This window comes from Poeciliopsis prolifica, unplaced genomic scaffold (assembly GCF_027474105.1).
Source record: "Poeciliopsis prolifica strain line A6 unplaced genomic scaffold, Auburn_PproV2 SCAFFOLD048, whole genome shotgun sequence".
Taxonomy (NCBI): Eukaryota; Metazoa; Chordata; class Actinopteri; order Cyprinodontiformes; family Poeciliidae; genus Poeciliopsis; species Poeciliopsis prolifica.
This window is the reverse complement of record NW_026562423.1, coordinates 1,548,637-1,566,424: the sequence shown is the minus strand read 5'-3', so window position 1 is coordinate 1,566,424 and position 17,788 is coordinate 1,548,637. Positions and strand designations below refer to the sequence as shown.

The window sequence follows — 17,788 nt, the reverse complement described above, 5'->3', positions numbered from 1 at the left end:
ATGCTTCATTTAAGATGAATGTTTTAGTAGCCATTAGTTATTTATGTCAACTTTGTTCAATTTATTCAATTATCTCCATTTCAGAAATTATATTTTATCAAGGTTCAGGGTTAGGTTTGTAGAAATTGAGATTTCAACTTTTGCGGGGTTTTAAGGCTGAAAAAAATGTGGGTGTTCATTTTCAAAGTTATATTGAATGTGTAGTGCAAAATAACACATGTGTACTTAGTTTGTGAACTAAATATTTACTTAGTTTGTGAACTAAATATTTCATATAGTTGTGAATATTTAGTTTACAAACTAAATATTTAGATCTAAAATAAATATTTATTTTAACTAAATATTTCTCTCCAAAGAAAATATTTAGCTAGCATGCTAAACACACGGCTGGTTAACAAATTATCTTGGTTGCTAACTAACTAATTTGCTTGGGTGCATGCTAAATATTTAGCTAATGTGCTAATTAGCGAGTTGTTAAGCAAAAGTGGAGTATTGAAATAAAAGCTGCACTTTGCAGACTTCCATATGAACTTTGCTGGAGGCACATAAACACATTTTTCTCTCTCTAAATAAACCAGAATGTTGTTTATTTTTTATCCTGCAACTTGGTCCGCCATTTTTCCTTCTCTCCCCTGCCCTGCCATTCTGCATGAACATTGATGGCGGCGGGCACCAGGTGGACATCACGTTGATTTCTACTGTGTTGATAAGGGAATATCTCAGAAAACAAATCTTTCCAGCTGCAGGAAGGTTTTCATTGCTTTATAGATTTAGTGATCTCCCTCCCCTCGTGGCCTTTGAGCAGGCGCATGTTGGTCAGTAGAATCCCAGCTGTATGTTTGTGCTTCCTGCCGCACGTCTTGAGGTTTTTGTTTAGTTTTTTTTTTGGCATTTAAGCAGAAATCCTTACCCAACAGGGTGTCCTGCGCAATGGCAGCTCCTCCTTCAGCTCGCTGAAATGTTGCCGCTCCTCACGGCCGACGATGTGTCTTCCAGAGATCAGGCAGCGGCCTGAGGTGATGTTATTTGGCTGCTTCTGGCACTTTCTCCTCAGTGATTTTGTTTTATTGCTTCTGATTATTCCAATTAAGCTGTTGACGGCCATAATTACACCGAAAGTCCAAACGAGCTCGGAACATTTTAGCACAATTAGCTTTGAAAGCTGGACACACCCACCATTGTGGGAGACAATAACGCTCCAATTAAATGTCAGCAGGGATGGCAGAAAAAAAAAAGAAGGTATTGCTCGAGAAGTAGTTGGCATGACAACCATCACAGGACGACAGTAAGTTATCAATTAAGTCTCTAATGTGGATGGATGTAATTATAGCTTTTATATTCAGAAAAACAAGCATCTTTTTTTTTGCCTGTGTTTCATTAAACTAGTTGAAAGCACATTAGTCTTGGCATGTTTAGAGGTTTCAGCTGTGGAGACAAATAAGACCTGCTACATGTCTGTGTGATGATAATAATGCTTTCACTCTTAATTAAACCAAATTGTGCCCGTTTAAAAAACTGTCTTATGTATCTGTAAAAGCATGTGCTGAAAAGCATCGAGTGACAACGGTAAAATCAAGCGACAATGACCCTTTAATCATATTTACATTTAGACGCCTGCCGTTCAAGTGTGATGTCATCAATTTGTGGAGATCTCCAGAATCAAACAAAGCTAAAGATATTACAGCTCTGGTTTATCCCATTTGACTTTAGCCTGTTGCAGAACACGAGGGAGGTTTCAGTGTGACTGTGATACCACCTGTTCTCTAAGGAGCAGAGAACACTGGGCAGAAAGCAAAAGCCGCATGTGCCAATAGACTAGATGTTTGAAATGTAGAAGAGTTGTTTTTACCTTACTTCAGCATGAGCGTTTATTGAACAAACAGAAACAGGGACCAAAGTATCACATCGTGAATAGCAAAAAAAAAGGGGAATCCCTCAAGGTTCAGTGTTGGGACACCAACTTTTTAGTTTAAGTCTAAAAGTCATTGAAGTGTTGGGATAGAATCTATATTTCTACAGATGCTATTTTTTGTGACTGAAAACTTCTTGTAGCAATACCTCAAAAACTTGATTTTTCCACTTTAATGAAACTAAACTTATTATCCACAAAATGAAACATTTAGTATGGGAATAGATTAAATCCCATTATAAAATGAACCCGAACTTGTCTAAATAGTAATTATACAATGAAATGTTTGCAAAAAATATTGCAAACTTCAATAAAACTGGAAGTGTTTTGAACATATCCTATTTTTTTTGTAGGATACCTGTTTTTCAGTTGCTGTATAAACATTCTGGCAAATCTATGCCAAAACCAATTATAATCCTTCGGCTTACTAAGCAGAGCAATATGAATATTACATCATCTTTGCCATTACATTTTTGATATGGGGTGATAAATCTAGCCACCAGGTCTGTGCTTGTGAGAGTCTCCTAGTTTGGATTTCTGGAGAACAAAAAAGTGCAATTCCACAACATTTTAAATGATAATATGCAAGGTTAACATCTGCAGTCGGTGATTGTAAATGTTTATCCTTCATATTTATCCGTGGAATAATCCTCAACGTCAAAGAAAATGTACGTAAAAAGGGCCTCAGACAAATGCAAAGAACCCAAAACATTTTGCGTTCTGCATAAAACCTTCTCAAATGTTAAAAAGAGGAAAATAAGACACATTTGAGCGAATGTAAAAAGTTGGCAGTTCAATTGTCCGACCTGACTGGTTTGAGACCCAGCAGACGTGATAAAAGCAGCAAAGAAATGCGGAATAGGAGAGGGCCTTGGGTAAGCTCGTTGGCAGCAGTGAAAAGAAGAGCGAGAGAGAAAAGGACAGCCTGGGTGCCAGAGTGAGACAGCGGGAGATGGACAGCAGCGCGCCCCGCTTCTTTATCTCGCCATCATTTCGCCGCCCTTCAGCCTTCACCTCCAGCCTCAGCCGCTAATGGATTCATACTATAGGAGACGGCCTTGTGCAGCAGCCTTGGAAAGCTGTGTAGTCAACACGAGTTTAAAATAAACTCCTCTGTTAATCCACTCGGTGCAAAGTTCTCTCCCTTCTGAGGCACACTGGAATATTTCTCTCTAACAAGCAAGAATTAGCATGAATTTTGCATTAGCTTTAGCATACGAGAGCAAAAGACGCACGGTTTAATGGCATTCATACGCAACATGTTTAAACCATGACGTAGTAATGTATGCAGAAGTAAAAGGTGGTTGAATAATGTCCACTTAAAAGCGTTAATAATTATAATTGTGTTATTTTTAACATTTTCATTTTAATACATGGACACGACTATCGGAAAGTGAGAGAATATGAGTGAGTCTTTAGCGCCGGTCGGGTTTTTCCATGAGCTCTCATCAATGATTCACTCAGTTTACTTTAGCCAGAGATATTTCAAAATAAAAGGCTGAGGAAGTTGGTTGGTCAGCGTTTAGAGGAACCATTAGCTTAAGGACTTTATCAAAATATAGAAGAGTCAGTGATGGAGTTTAGTTGTTGCTCAGTAAACATGTCTATTGTGCAGCACAGCTTCCGTAAAGTGACACTGGTATTGGCTGGTTGATGAGTCTGACTCCAGATTATAATAGTTTTGGGTTTTTCATTGTAGTTTAGTTATATTTTTCTGTGACTTTTGGTCTTTCAATTTGTTTTTAGAATGTGTTCGGTAGTTTTAATTAGTTCATATTAGTAGTTTCACTTTTTCCATACTTTGGTTAATTTTTTTGGGCACAGATTTCATAAAGGTCAAAGTATCATACTGCAAACACTGGTTGGGTGATGGATAATCAACAGAAGACACTATGTACAGTGATGTGTTGACAACAGGAGCCAAACTTCACCATCACTCTACTGTTCTTCTTCTCCATAAAATATACGTGACACCAGTCAGACATTTTGTACAATGGTGCTCTGAATCTGTTTCCAAGCTCTGTGTTGAACAGGCATTATCTCTGAAACAAAAACAGCCTGGTCACTCACACACACACACACACACACACACACTCGCATGCGCGCGCACGCACGCACATCCACTGTTCATCAGCCTCCTACTGTGTTTGCATCTGCTCTGGCCATTGGGGCTGTTTTGTCTTGATGATGGAAACTAAACTCCCTCACTGTCTAACAGTGGAAACCTGAATGTGGAGCAGAGTCGACGCATCTCACTGAAGTCGTATCAGAGCTGTTCCCTGACATGAGGGAGGAAAAAACGGATTAGTCCGCTGAAGGGAAGTAAATGAAAACTGAAGCGACGCTGCTTCCTGAATTTGAATTAAGATGGATTAAATTTACTTCACATGCTTGTTTTTCGCCCCAGAATTTAATCCAAGGCTCAAAGGAAAGTTTTTCCGCTTATGTGTTCTCTGGTTGTTGCAGGAATCATGCACTCAACAGATCTGGCTCCATCTAAGGGTGGCAGGAGGAACAGCATTATGGACAGAAAGCCATGAGTTTGTCGGAAACCTTACGTGGAAAAAAGCAAACATGTGGAAGATGGCACTCTACTCCAATATTAAACACAGATTAATGCTAAATTCGAAATGGAATAGAAAATTATCAAGCACCATCATCATCTGGTTGGGTAAATGTGGTGGTGGCATCATGCTGTTGGTTTTTTGTTTTATCAGGAAGAGGAAAGCTGGCTAGTTAACAATGGAGTTAACTAAATAAATAGCAATCCTTTACTAAATAGTTGAAACCAAACTAAAGCCAACCGTTGGAATGTCCCAGTCAAAGTCCAGATCTAAAAAGAACTGGACTGCTGTCCAGTTCTGTTTAGGTCTGTTCTGTTTTGTTTACAGACTTCATAATCTGAGGCAAAAGTTGGAAATAACTGATGATCCCCTTCCAATCTGACTGAGAGGGAGGAATTTTGTAAAAAAAAAAAAAATAAATAAATAAATAACTTTGTCCTCTCAAATAAAATCCCAATAAGATACTCTGAGGTTTGGAGTTATGATGCGACAAAGTCCGACTGAAGCTTTTGCAATAAATCAATCACACGATAAACTGAAATGTTCGATTATTTCCATTGTGATGATGAATAGTTTTTGAAGGTCAGTTTTGTTTACAGACTTCATAATCTGAACCATTGATGGGTTCAGTTGTAAGTGGTTTTATTTATCGTTTTTGGTATTTTTTCTTTAAACATTTTGAAATATATCTTAAAGTTCCAGTGGCAGGTGTTCTTAACAAAATTAAAAGTTTATTGATCTTTGAGAGGATATTACTTGAAAATGGGCTTGAAACAATATTATTGTTTATCACGATTAATTCTGGGACAATTTATCTCACAGAAAAATTTGCTATGGTGACAGGTGTGAATGTAGAAAAATTCAGCCGTGTGACGAGCATCCATGGACACTGCAGTCACACACACACACACTTATTTACATGTGAGACTCACCAACAATGACCATGTCCTGCTCTCATCTCTGCTCCGTGTTCATCAAAGGAGAGAAACGCGCCGCGCAGAGAGGAGAGCAGCACCAAATGGGACAGGAAATGGCTCCAGAATAACGGAGGAGAAGACTTCACACGCCAGAGATAGGGACTACAAAGAGATCTGTCTATTAGCGACAGCGCGCGCTCTTATCTGCGCGGCCCATGCTGCTCGCCTTCGTCACCTCCCTCATTTGCCGCCGTTGTTGTGATCCTCGCTCGGTGGCCTTGTTGTTCATTATCTGATGATGGCGGGGGAGTTTCAGTGCGCTTGCAAACGGCTCGGATGGGAGGAGGCTGCTGCACACCTTGAAATATGTTGGATGTAAATTATACTTCGAGTTTGGAGGCGTCAAGGAAACAGAGATGCTGCAATAAGTAACGTGTCCATTTTTACAGAGATGTGGAATTTCACACAGCAGATCTCGCAGCTGTTTTTGATCAGGCATACAGCTTACCTACTGTGAAGCTAATATGCTATTAACCTCATGAACTCTTCGCCAAAGAGAAAGAAAACAGTCTGCTGGTAAATAACGATCTTTGCCCAAATAACACGATGTGACGTTCATGCTTGTGGATTTAAAACCATTTCAAAATAGAACGCTACCAACACTGTATCAAAGGGAGAGAGAGAGAGAGAGAGAGAGAGAGAGAGAGAGAGAGAGAGAGAGAGAGAGAATTACAAAGACGAGCATCTTTCAAAGTGATTGATCTTACCCTGATGTTGTCAAAGGACGCTCTGTTGGTGACATCATACAGAAGCAGCAGAGCTGGGAGGAAAGAGATAAGAAAAAAAAAAACAAAGAAAAAATGTTTTATATTTAGCTTTATTTCATCTTTAAAAATCCAACAAACTCTGCAGAGAAAGTCCTGTCAAGTTTCAATTCAGCTTTAGTTTCTTGCAGATGGCCACTGACTGATGCAGGGACATAGCACCACTGGGAGAGGATTTATTAAACGAGAGAACAATGATAAAACAAGACATAATGAGTGAATCTGGAACTGTTTACCTTCAGTTTATTTTATCGGATCTGCTACTCGTTAAACGTTGGCATCTTAACATGTTTACAGCTCGTGATTTTTTGTCATTTATATTTTAAAGTGGCCATCTGCTACAACGACGTAGCATCGCACCACTCTGCCGTTTCAGAGCCTAACCTCATGCGGTGAGGTAACCCATAAGAAAAAAAGAAAGTCTAGAACCCGCCTTCTGAGTAACAATTTGCAGAAATTTGCACGGGTAAAACGCAGGGATGAAAAGAAAAAAAAAATGTAAATGGATTACAGTGTTGGCTCAGAAAAGTGCTGAACTCTGCTCTTTAGCGTAGCATTAGTCTGCTCGCTGACAACATAACTGCACGTGTGAATCCTAATGAGCTCCAGCAGCATCGCGCCGCCACAGAGAATAATATCACCTCAGGCGTGTTTTTAGTGGAGAGATGTGGGCATTATGAGGCTCTGCAGGACAGGAGAAAATCATTACACCTACAAGGCCCATTTTACCTCATTTTCACAGATGGCTTAACCTTCGACTGGAAAATGTGCCTTTAGGCTATTACCTCCACAACACTTCATCACTTCCTGCCACATGCAATGCCCACAGACCTTGTCTCACTTCCATATATGTCACTGTCCTGTGCTGTTTTTTCACTTTCCCCCTCCGTCCTCGACCCTTCTTACGTCTCAGCCGTAGTCCAAACTGAATTAAAAGTTTCGCTTGCGTATTCCAGCCAGGCATGTCTGTGAAGGGCGTTTAATGAGCTGTAATCACTGAGTGCTGTCTGAGCGTGTCAACCCGAGAAACGGAGGATGAGGAGGACAGTGGAAAGTATCCAGAAGGAGCGGGACGATGTGACTGACGAGTTAATTTCCCCTCTCATTGCTCCTGTGGTGGCCTGCCACTGTAAGGCGATCACAGGAAACCACAAAGAGTCCATACACACACATGCACACACACAAAATCCAATTAGGGAGACAAAAGGAAGGAGAAAACATTGTCAAAAATAAAGCCCCGACACCTCCAAGTTGAAGGCTTTACTTAAACCGGTCAACAGTTTTCTCCTGTGGGAATGAGTCACCATTTCATAATGTGGGACTCTGTTTTTAATCAAGCACATTTCTTCGTTTCAGAAGATGTCGCGATGTTTTATCTGTAAACCGTACAAGGTCGGAGCCTGGATAATTATTCCTACATAATGGCCGAGTGTCTCTTGTGAACTCTCCATCTGCCAATTAGTGAGTCTGCAAACTCGGTGCTGAAAACACACCAAAAAAAAAAAAAAGAAGCTGTGCAAGTAGCGGTGTTTAACAAAAGAACGCCCGCCCTAAATGCGTCAGCTAAATGCAGCACGTGGGATTTAATCGAGACCCTGGGAAGTTCAGCTTTCTCCTAGTGAGAAAGCTGTCTAAGAACCAAACTGGTCCGGACCAGAGAGTCCAATTCAGCTTTACAACCGAGGTCCACTAAACCAGTTGACTGGAGCGTATTTGGAGACGAAGGCATGTAAGGAGAAATGAAACAAAAACAAAGCCTTGTTGTTTAAGTTTTTACATTTATCACCCAAAAGAAAGAAAATACAATCATTTCTACCCATTTTGGTCTCAGCCAATCAGTTTGGCTGCAGCCGGTTTTGAGTTGAACTTTACACACCCTGAAATTAAAACTGAATAAAATCACAGCTGATGTACGAGTACTTTTACCTTTCTGGTTTAGGACGTTGATCAGCGTATAAAGCTAGTGAGTATAGATTTTTATCCAAAGGTAAAAACTTCCCTGAGATTCTGCTTCAGGACAAACCACAGAAACCCTAAATAGGTATCATTTCTAAAATACTCATGACTTGTTTCTAAAAGACACTCAGACATATAAAGACTTCAAAACATTCTGTTTAGGCTGAAGTCTTTTCTATGAAGGACATCCTTGTACAGGTACCATTAGATCAAATGTATAAAATCCAGTGACTCTGTTTCATAGCTACTATGACTCTGAACTCTGAGCCAATAAGAAAGATCAAAAATGGGACGTTGTGCAGACGTTCAAGCAGAGTGTTTACATGTTGCGCTCAGGGCAGTGACCTGTGTGTCTGATCTGGGCGTGAACCTGTGGAGGTAAACACGAGAAGAAAGGATGACCACTCCCTTAATAAATCCACAGGCTTATTGTTGACTGGTGACCAGCGCGCTTTGCCCCCTCATCGTTCCGGCTGCTGTCGTCTCCTGTCTAACAGTGGGCGGCGAGTCTTCATCCTGCCGTGTCAGTTTTTGAGTTTTAACTCAATCATAATAGAGTTAAAACTCCCCTCACAGCTGCAGCTCAATGCATTAGCGAGGTTCAAAACGTTACACTATGAAACTTGGTACCATGACGAGTGTTAAGACATTGTGCTAAACTCTTAACTTTCCATTTTCCTTTAATAAAGTCGAAGTTGGATGTTTTTTTTTTCTTGTCTCTGCATTCAGGTGTCTTTTTGATGACGTGAGATGAAGATGAAGCTTTGCCTTGTCCTATTTATATCCTACTCTTTTCCATTTATCTCTAATGTTTTGCTTTCCCTCCATCACTCTTCACCTTGTTTCTAAATGATTCACGCTTTCTTAATTCCTCCCATCAACAAACTCGAGAGTAAAGCTACGCTCCACACATTCTTCCTAATGACCCAATTATTTCAGGGGCGTTGAAGCAGATATATAATATTCAATGAGATTGTCATTAAATCGCACTAAACATTTAGTGAGGTTGATAAGCTAGGAATACAAAAGTGACTCAGTTTGCTAAATGTAGTAATAGCAGTAATGACGTATCACTTTTTTTTATTTGGAAAGTTTACATGCCTTGATGTGCTTTACTTTGGTCCAATGTGAAAATATGATCATCTTCTTCCTGAAAAGTGGAGTGGTTTGACATTTGACCTTTTGTGATATTGAGACAATCAGGAAAACAAGACAACAGAGATGTAGGAGACAGAAACTACTGTCCAAAAATAAACTACCAGCTCATTCAGAGTTAATCAACTCAATCGGTTAACATCACCATCAACAATAAATGTTTGATGACTTTAACTTGATGAGCTTCATTTCATTTCCCTTTGGGATCAATAAAAGGGAAATTGCATAAACTGAGGTACTGACTGGGTCTTACAACCGAGTCCTTCAAGAGCATCAACATCTTTGACGCTTCTCTGTATGCGGATGCTCTCCTCTCTTCCGGCTGGTCGGCAGAACACAGACGAATGTAATACGAATCAACATGGATGAAAGTATCAGCTTTTCACAGCGTTTTTATGGAATCGTTACCATCGTGCAGCTCGTAAAAAATGAAAAATAGACGTTTGACACCAGTTCACCCGTTTGAAGGTTGGGAGCGTTTTATTGGGGCCTCGGTGGGATTACAAGTCACAATTTTCTGTCCATTTATTGTCACATAAATTAAAAAGTAATTACATTAGTGACTGCACCAAAGGGAACCTGACATTTGACACTGCTGCTGTGGAAATGCCAGCATGGGATGAATGTTTGATTTGGTCTGTACTTCATGCCTTAACATTTACAGAACTGGTGGCAGCTTCATCGGCCGAGTGGCAAATAGTGTCAAAGAACTTTTAACTGGAGGCCACACCGGTTAAAAGTGAAGCAAATTTGTACAGTACAAGGATCAATTGCAGGAAAAGGTTTTATAATGGCCACGTGGAGGATGTCGTTAGGACAGGCAGACGGTTTCATCTTGTCAACTAAAGATTAAATGTCAGAGTCACTGGATCATGCGTCTTCAGAGACTGAAAGGATACAGAGCCAGAAACAAAGTCATGACATACTGATGGAAAAATGGTTCCTGTCATTTCTGACCTTGATCACACACACACACACAAAAAAATGCAGACATAAAAAATGTGAGTAATTGCCGTCATCTTTAAAGGACACTGGTACTGTAGGAATCAGGAAAAAGAAGACAGTTTATAGTTTCAGACAAGAACTTAGAAAGTTTCTCTTATTGAAGAAATGAGACTGAAGAACTATTCTATTCTGGTTGTTTTTATGGATTTAGAAAAAAAAAAAAAAAAAGCAAACAAAGATCCCTGAGGTGGAGCCTGTGAACCTCAAGGTTAGATGCTCAACTTGTTCTACCTTATGACCTTATGACACTGTTTTGGACTAATTTCAACCTGTTACCCTTCTTCACCTGTGGTGGCGCTGCACCGACAACCACTGAAGGAAACGACACAAAAACGCCAAACACGGAGCTGAACTTCCTTCATAAAATGGAAACAAAAATTGAGTGCCGTCAGATTTCTCTTTGGTAAAAGATCCTGAGGATTTATCCCTGTAGCGCCAGGCACTATGGTTTGGTTGTATTTATCCATAATACCTTGCACTTTAAACTCCCTCCTGCTTTTGGAGCCGTTTCTGGTCTACTTGGCATTCAAACTGCTCCATCGTTCACTTCAACCAGTTTTTTTGAGTTCGCTCTTTTGGCTCTGCTTCAGAGTTTGATTTCACAAAAAAACATCTAATAGTTTTTCTTTTCTTTCTGACAGCCTGAAATGTAAGGTCAAAACTCTTGTCTGAAAAGGAAGAATTCCCATTACACGGACAAGATAGGTCAACTTCAGAACATGGTGTAACAGAATTACTTCATTCTTCAGAAGGGCTTCTTTCCCAGATAACTTTGTACAAGATGTTAACCTAAACTTATTCTGACATGTCTGTTGAGTTGATGAAATCTCTAAAAACCATTCCACCCAGCCCAATTCCCATTCAGACACGAAACCCAAGAGAGGTTTCTTTGATTCCCCTTTATGACCCCGGAACTGCAGAAATACACTTTTAGATGTGCAATTAAAAAAAGAAACATGATTTTTAATGTCTTTTTTAATTAAAAATTAGTCTTACAACACACTAACAATATGAAATGCTCCCAACGCGGCAGGACTGTAATGAAAGCGACGTCTGGTTGAGATGTATTTAGAGAGCCATTAACAGTTTCTTTACAACACGGGGAACAAAGAGAGAGCAGTGGGGCCATTACAGCAACGTGAAACAGGAGTCCTTGTTCTCAATATTGCCTAAAATACTCAATCGTGAAGCGTCATTTGGAGGCATAATTTGTAACGCAGTCATTACCTGTTTCACAAAAATCAATTTTCGCACTCCATTTCTTCTGCCTCGTTATCATTTTAGTGATGAGGGTTTCTTCGAGCGTCACGTTTGGAAAGGAGACATTTAGGCCACAAAGTGTTTTTGAATCTCAATGTAGTTTGTGCTTTTTCCATTCTTTAGATTCTAAACTTAAGGAATAATTAATCTGAAGGGAAAATATTAACTCATTTTCCTAAAATGCTAACTTTTATTTAGATGTAATTTCTTTTACTCTACTTTCCCCAAAAGGAAAAGTTGAAAATCATTCTAAGAGGAACATTTAGTGCTTTTCACAGAATACTCTGTTCCTTTGTATTAGACAATTATATTCCAATCACAGAGTTAGGAAGGTAGACCGTTTCATATTTAAATTCTTCTAAAACGTCACCATTGTTCTCTTTAACACAATGACTGAACCAGTCTCTTCCAAGTTTTCCTTCTCCGTTCTCGGATTTATTTCCTCCGTCTAATTCTGCCCCCAAATTGTCCCTGTTCCCAGGTAACACAGCTCCTCCCAACTCGTTCCACCGACAGAGCGTGCTTCCTCTGCTCACGTTTCGCAGCCTGTGGTTTCAGTTCACGCTGTGGAAATGACAAACTGTCAGCTCCGGTCAGAGAGGAGCGCTGGAGTTGGGCGGGCTGCAGGTGTGCCGTGAATGTGCAGCTGGGTTCTAGACCCGACCAGACCTCGTTGGTGCCCTACACCAGATGGGCCTGGCAGATTGCGCTGGGCTGACTCCAGCCTCAGACAGCCAGGATCTCCCTGCTCTCACATTATGGGCCTAATAAATATTACGCTTTAGCACCAATTGGTGCTAAAAATACACCCAGTGATCTCCGTGGGGCAAAAGTGGCCCTTTGCAGGTCTGAGAAAAGATTTCACGAATCTCAAAACATGATCTTATCTGCTGGACTAATCTCTTATCGGTTACATGAACTTTTCTCGGATGTTTTCCGCAACACAACCTTTACATTTCAAGTCAAAAGTATCAGCTCCAGCCACAAAAGCAAACTCTGACTTGTTCAAATGTCAGATTTTATAGAAAAAACAACAAAAGTATACTTTAAGATGAAATACTACATTTTTGTGTGAAATTAGAAACGTCCACGAGTCAAATAGGAGAGAAACTAATATTTATTTTGACCAACCAAATTGGCCCATTTAAGTGAAACTACTGTCTATTTAAATGCAGTATATACATTCAATAAATCTCAACAGCTTCTTGTGTAAAAGTTAAAAGAAAATGGCCATGGTGAACACGAGAGGAGGATCTGAATGTAAACTGTGTTGATCCGTCACAAAACGTAACAGAACAAACCTCAGAATGTCAGAGGAAATTTCCTGGTGATTTTTAACTCGCACTAGCTCTAAGGCTCTGTTCACACCCCGCTAGAACAAATAAATTAGTTCCTTTACGCGAGCCTCCAAGAACAAGAACAAATCTCTTGGTAGCCAGGTCATTTCATGCTTCACAGGAGCTGCAGAGCACAAGTCAAAAGGCTCTTTTTGCCTTTTCCACCGCAGAAAAACACTCGATACTGGACACTGTAAGGCCTGACCATGACATGTCAAGAATGAGCTGCAAGAACTCGGCTCATTCTCAGTTCTATGGCCAGACAAAACCCAGAGTTACAGAGACAGGATGTGGAACTACATTTCATCCTCCAACACAATGAGTACTTCATAATACGAAATATTTATTGGCAGCAGGCACTGGCATCAAACTGTTTTAATAAATGGGAAAATCTCCCTCATTTTTTTGTGAAGGAATTTTGGCCAGTTTTTTAATTCAGACTGTTTGGATGAATTTCAAGGATCTCATCGTCGGATTCAAGCCTGGACCTCGGCAGGCCTGACATCTCCTGTTTTTATCGAGCCAGTCAGAGGCGGATTTGCTGGTGTGCTTTGGATTATTACCGTCATCCCGGCCCGACTGGGCTTCTTTGTTAAGGTCATGAACAAACGGCTGAAAATTCTCGTTCTGGACATTTTGGTTTAATGCAGAAAATTACATTTCCGTCATCTACAGCAGGTCATCATCAGCCCACCTTTAATAGGAGAAATAAAAGTGGCACACTGCAGATTTTTCATTTAAGCACTGAAGTCTTTTTTTAATTCAAGGTTGGATGTAAAGTAAAAGGCAAACAAAATGAGAAAATTAACATTTTATTGCCTATATATATATTTTGCTCTGACTGTTCTTTCAGAAAATTGCCTTTTTTGAGAGTATGTTCCAGATAATTATTTGATTTCTAAATTGATTTTTTTATTCAACAATTGATGAATTCGTGCCAATATGCCGGTTCTTTAGGGTAGTTTTCTGACGCCTTGGATTGGTCCTGGATTGGTCAGCTCAGGCATCAAGGAATTGAACAATTAGGTTAATCACAATTAACAGTCTGTCATTATCCATCGTACACTGTGACACGAGGCACATTAGGATTTTAAAACGTTAATTGCATTTCTTACTTAATGCAAACATCACAATAGTTTTTTTGAGATTAGTAAAATATTGAGAGAGTTCTGCACACATTTGTAATGGAAACGCAGCTGATGTGAGCCCTGCTGAACAAAGGCCCAATTCCTTTTCACACAAGCCTTACAGGGTTTTGTTGGACAGTTTTGTAAAATCATCTTTTGAAAGCAGCCTTTTCCAATCCCTCATGTCATCTTTGTCTCATAAATGTCTTTGGTGGTCTGAAACTTTCATGTGTGAGGAATTTGAAAGGGCGCACATACTATTTACAGCACTGTTTTTAAGTTTTTGCTTTGAGCCGAGGCCCAAACGCGTTTTAGAACTCGCTCAGTGTAACTTATTGATGTTTTCCAATTGGGCAGAATCCTCAGACAGCCGGATCTTTTCAAGTCATGAAGCGCCGACCGCTAGTTGACGGCAGTGATGGAATTAGCTGTGTTTGGGCTCCGTCCTCTCCCCTGGTCCAGCCTGTCAGGCTGAATGAGTTTTATTTAAAAGTCAGGAACAGACGGACGGCGCACAGGCTCTGATCCGAGGCTCCCTGGGTGTCTTGTTAAAGATCAGTGAGGGTAAACTGAAGCATTCACAGATCAGAACAACAGGCAATGGGCCAGAGGAGCCCAGAGACGCCACCCCTCCTCTCTCATGTTGTTATAAATAACCTGACATCCAGTGGAATGGGAGCTGACCATGTGTGAAATCAAACACGGGCTAATCATTAAAGATGGAAACCAAAACAAATTTTCGCTTTGTTATGCATTAACCTGATTATCATGCTACAATGCGAACTTTATTGGGGTTGTTTGAAATCTCCAGATACTTCTGAAAGTATTTGTACATTACAAGCTGGAGTCTATTTCACCAAGATTGATCGTTATAGTTCAGACTCGGGGTCCAACAGTAATAATAAGAATAAACTTGTTTATGGAACGTTGCATTTTTTTCATGGCTGTTTGAGATATCCTTGAATCTCCTTTGGCAACCATTTGCAGTGGCAAAAGGTTTGGTCTCACAATGCTCAACATATTTCTACTAGCTGAGATTCTGTATTACAGAGCACCTGCTTCCTGACTCAGCTCCTCCAGACTAGCGGCAGCAGCGATTAGCAATCACCTGGTGGACCTGCGCGTCTACTTAAATCATAAGAGATACTTTGCAATTATCAAACTTTCCTGAAAACGGTTGTAAAGGGGATAATGGAGGAGCATTGAGGTGATCAAGTGCTGACGGTGGAGTGACAGCAAGAGCAGGAGCTTCTTAAAGAGGCAGAGGCCCAATTTTGAGGTGTCTAATTACAAATTCAAAAATCATTTAAGTTTGATATTTATAGCACTTTTACAACTGAAGTTACCTAGTTGTGCTTTAAAATGACACAGTGTGTGTGGAAAATACACTATAGATACATTTATACACACATTTACAATTTTAGATTATTTACAACAGATTTAGATGTTAAATTCAACCTTTTCAAACAAGACAAATTACCAATAAAACATATTAAAGTTTTGGGTTTTAATTGTGCTTTTCAAAAAAAGAAAGAAAAAACATTCTGCACAAAGACACATCCCTCTGTTATAGGTTTCAGCTGAGGTTACTAAATTGCCCCCCTCAGGGTAAGTACTTACCCTAACCCTAAATTATTTTGTACCCAGTCGGTCGGCAAAATAATACTGGGTGCAACTGTCAAAACACATTTTACTGCCCACAATAATCAGAGCTTTTGTGCCTCTTCGTACACCTCATAGCTACGACGAGCTATGAGGTGTCAGCCAACATTTTGAAGACAAGAGCACAATAAAATGTCAGGGCGGTTTAGTTCAGACAGGAGAAAATTAAAGCTGTCTAGTCAGTCATGACAGCTGAGGCACACTCACACACACACACGCACGCACGCACGCACACACACACACACACACACACCAGTGGGACACATACCGTTGGCATCACGGTAATAGGCGTGTGTGACGCTGCGGAAGCGCTCCTGACCAGCTGTGTCCCAAATCTGAGAGAGAAAATGGAAGAAAAGGTTGTAGGTGACTATTAGTAATAATCTTTGCCAAATAAAAGCTTATTAAAAAGGAAAAATTAAACAAAAAAAATAACATACCATATGCCTATACTGTACTCAGCACACCACTATAGCTGCTGAGTACATGAGTAAAACAGCTGCACAGTTGAGAAAGCGCCACCGTTAATTTATGAAGAACTGGAACTCTCAGGGAATTCTGCTATATTGGTGCAAAGTTTGGAAAATTAGCTATTAAATATTTTTAATTTGTTCTTTAATTGTCTTTCTTTATCTGTTAGGCTTATTTTAAAACCACATTTTGATCAGAAGTTCAATATATAGATCTTTACCAAATATTGATGATACATAATATGTTTTTTTTATTTTTTTTTAAACAAAGGCATTGCTGACATTGCAACCACCATCTAAGGAAAATATACTTTTTTTAAAAATATGTTTGTGCAGGATTTTATACATATAAATCCAAAACACTTACAGTATTTTTAATTATCTTGTCTCAGACTAGACAAGACTATTTAGACTATGCAAATTTGGCAGAAGTTGAATTTCACAACATGCAGATTTTTATTTGAAGGCCCAAAACATGTTTGCTTTCGCTGTAATTTTGTTTAGACAGTTTTACAAGTAATTAGACTTGTAAAAAAGGCCTATTTTTATTTTCCATTCCAGACTCATTAGTTTTCATTTTATTACCATCTAATTAGAAGAACAGCATAAAAAAAAACAACAAAAAATACTCGAAACTCACAAAAAAATAAAAAGCACTGGACTGACAACTAATCTCTGGCCACAATTGCTAAATTTAACGAGAGGAAAGATTCAGTCCCCCCTTTAAGGAGCTGGGATGACCACAGCGTAGCAAGGTCATTTCTCCTCAGACGAGGCAGCTCTCTCAAACCGTAAAGTGGAGCGCCAATTACAGAAATGGTCATAATTGAGCCCATCTTTGAAATATCACCTGAAATACCAGGTTTCACAGACTGACAGATTAATGAATTAAAGAAGAGAAGAAAAAAGGCAGAGAAAGAGTGATGAGGCAGATTGTGTAATTGAGAAAAGGAATTTGACAGACATCCATCCACCTCCCTCCCCTCTGCGTCTCCTGATGCTCTCTTCAGTCAGGCACAGCGGCTGCCTAATTGACTGATAGATAAACCCACGCCTCATTAACTCGTTGCTTTTTCCTCTATGCCCTCATACTGAAGGCAACAAAGACGTACAGAACGCATTAACGCCACTGGATGTTTTTTTACCTTTCATTAGTTATTTCAATTAGAGTGGGTGAAACCTGCAGGAAGCCATTTTTAAACAGAAATGAGGCAATGCCAAAGATGAATGCTGTCATGCCAATCACTGATAATTTGAACCAACGTTAGTTGGTAATGTAGCTGTGAATGTACCCAAACTAGCCAGAAAAGCTAGCTAGGAAACTTTAACTAGTCATCTAGCTAATATACTTAGGTACATAGCAAGGTGGGGTAGACTAAGTTAGCTTGAGAAAAGCTAACTTTTCTCAAGTTGACTTTTCTCTAACTAGATACCCCAGTTGGCTAACTTAACTAGGGTATCTAGCTAGCTACCCAATTAAGCTAACTAAATAAATAGAGTATTTGTCTAGCTAGCTAACTTAACTTGCTAACCAAATGGGCCATCTAATCATCTAGATAATCTTACAAGCTAACCTGATGGGGCATTCATCTAGCTAGCTAA

At 39.7% G+C, this 17,788-nt stretch overlaps 2 protein-coding genes across 2 annotated transcripts in view; one reads left to right on the top strand and one right to left on the bottom strand.

The window, feature by feature from the left end:
• Positions 1 to 17,788, top strand: part of LOC129377515 (uncharacterized) — a 288,482-nt gene that overhangs the window by 192,056 nt on the left and 78,638 nt on the right. The window lies entirely within an intron of this gene.
• The window catches only part of LOC129377514 (ras-related protein Rab-26), a 65,644-nt gene that overhangs the window by 19,826 nt on the left and 28,030 nt on the right, over positions 1 to 17,788 (bottom strand). The window contains exons 5-6 of the mRNA XM_055057513.1: positions 15,985 to 16,051; positions 6,158 to 6,210 (exon numbers count right to left, since the gene is read on the bottom strand). Of these exons, the coding sequence (XP_054913488.1) occupies positions 6,158 to 6,210; positions 15,985 to 16,051 (120 nt within the window). The remainder of the gene's footprint in view (positions 1 to 6,157; positions 6,211 to 15,984; positions 16,052 to 17,788) is intronic.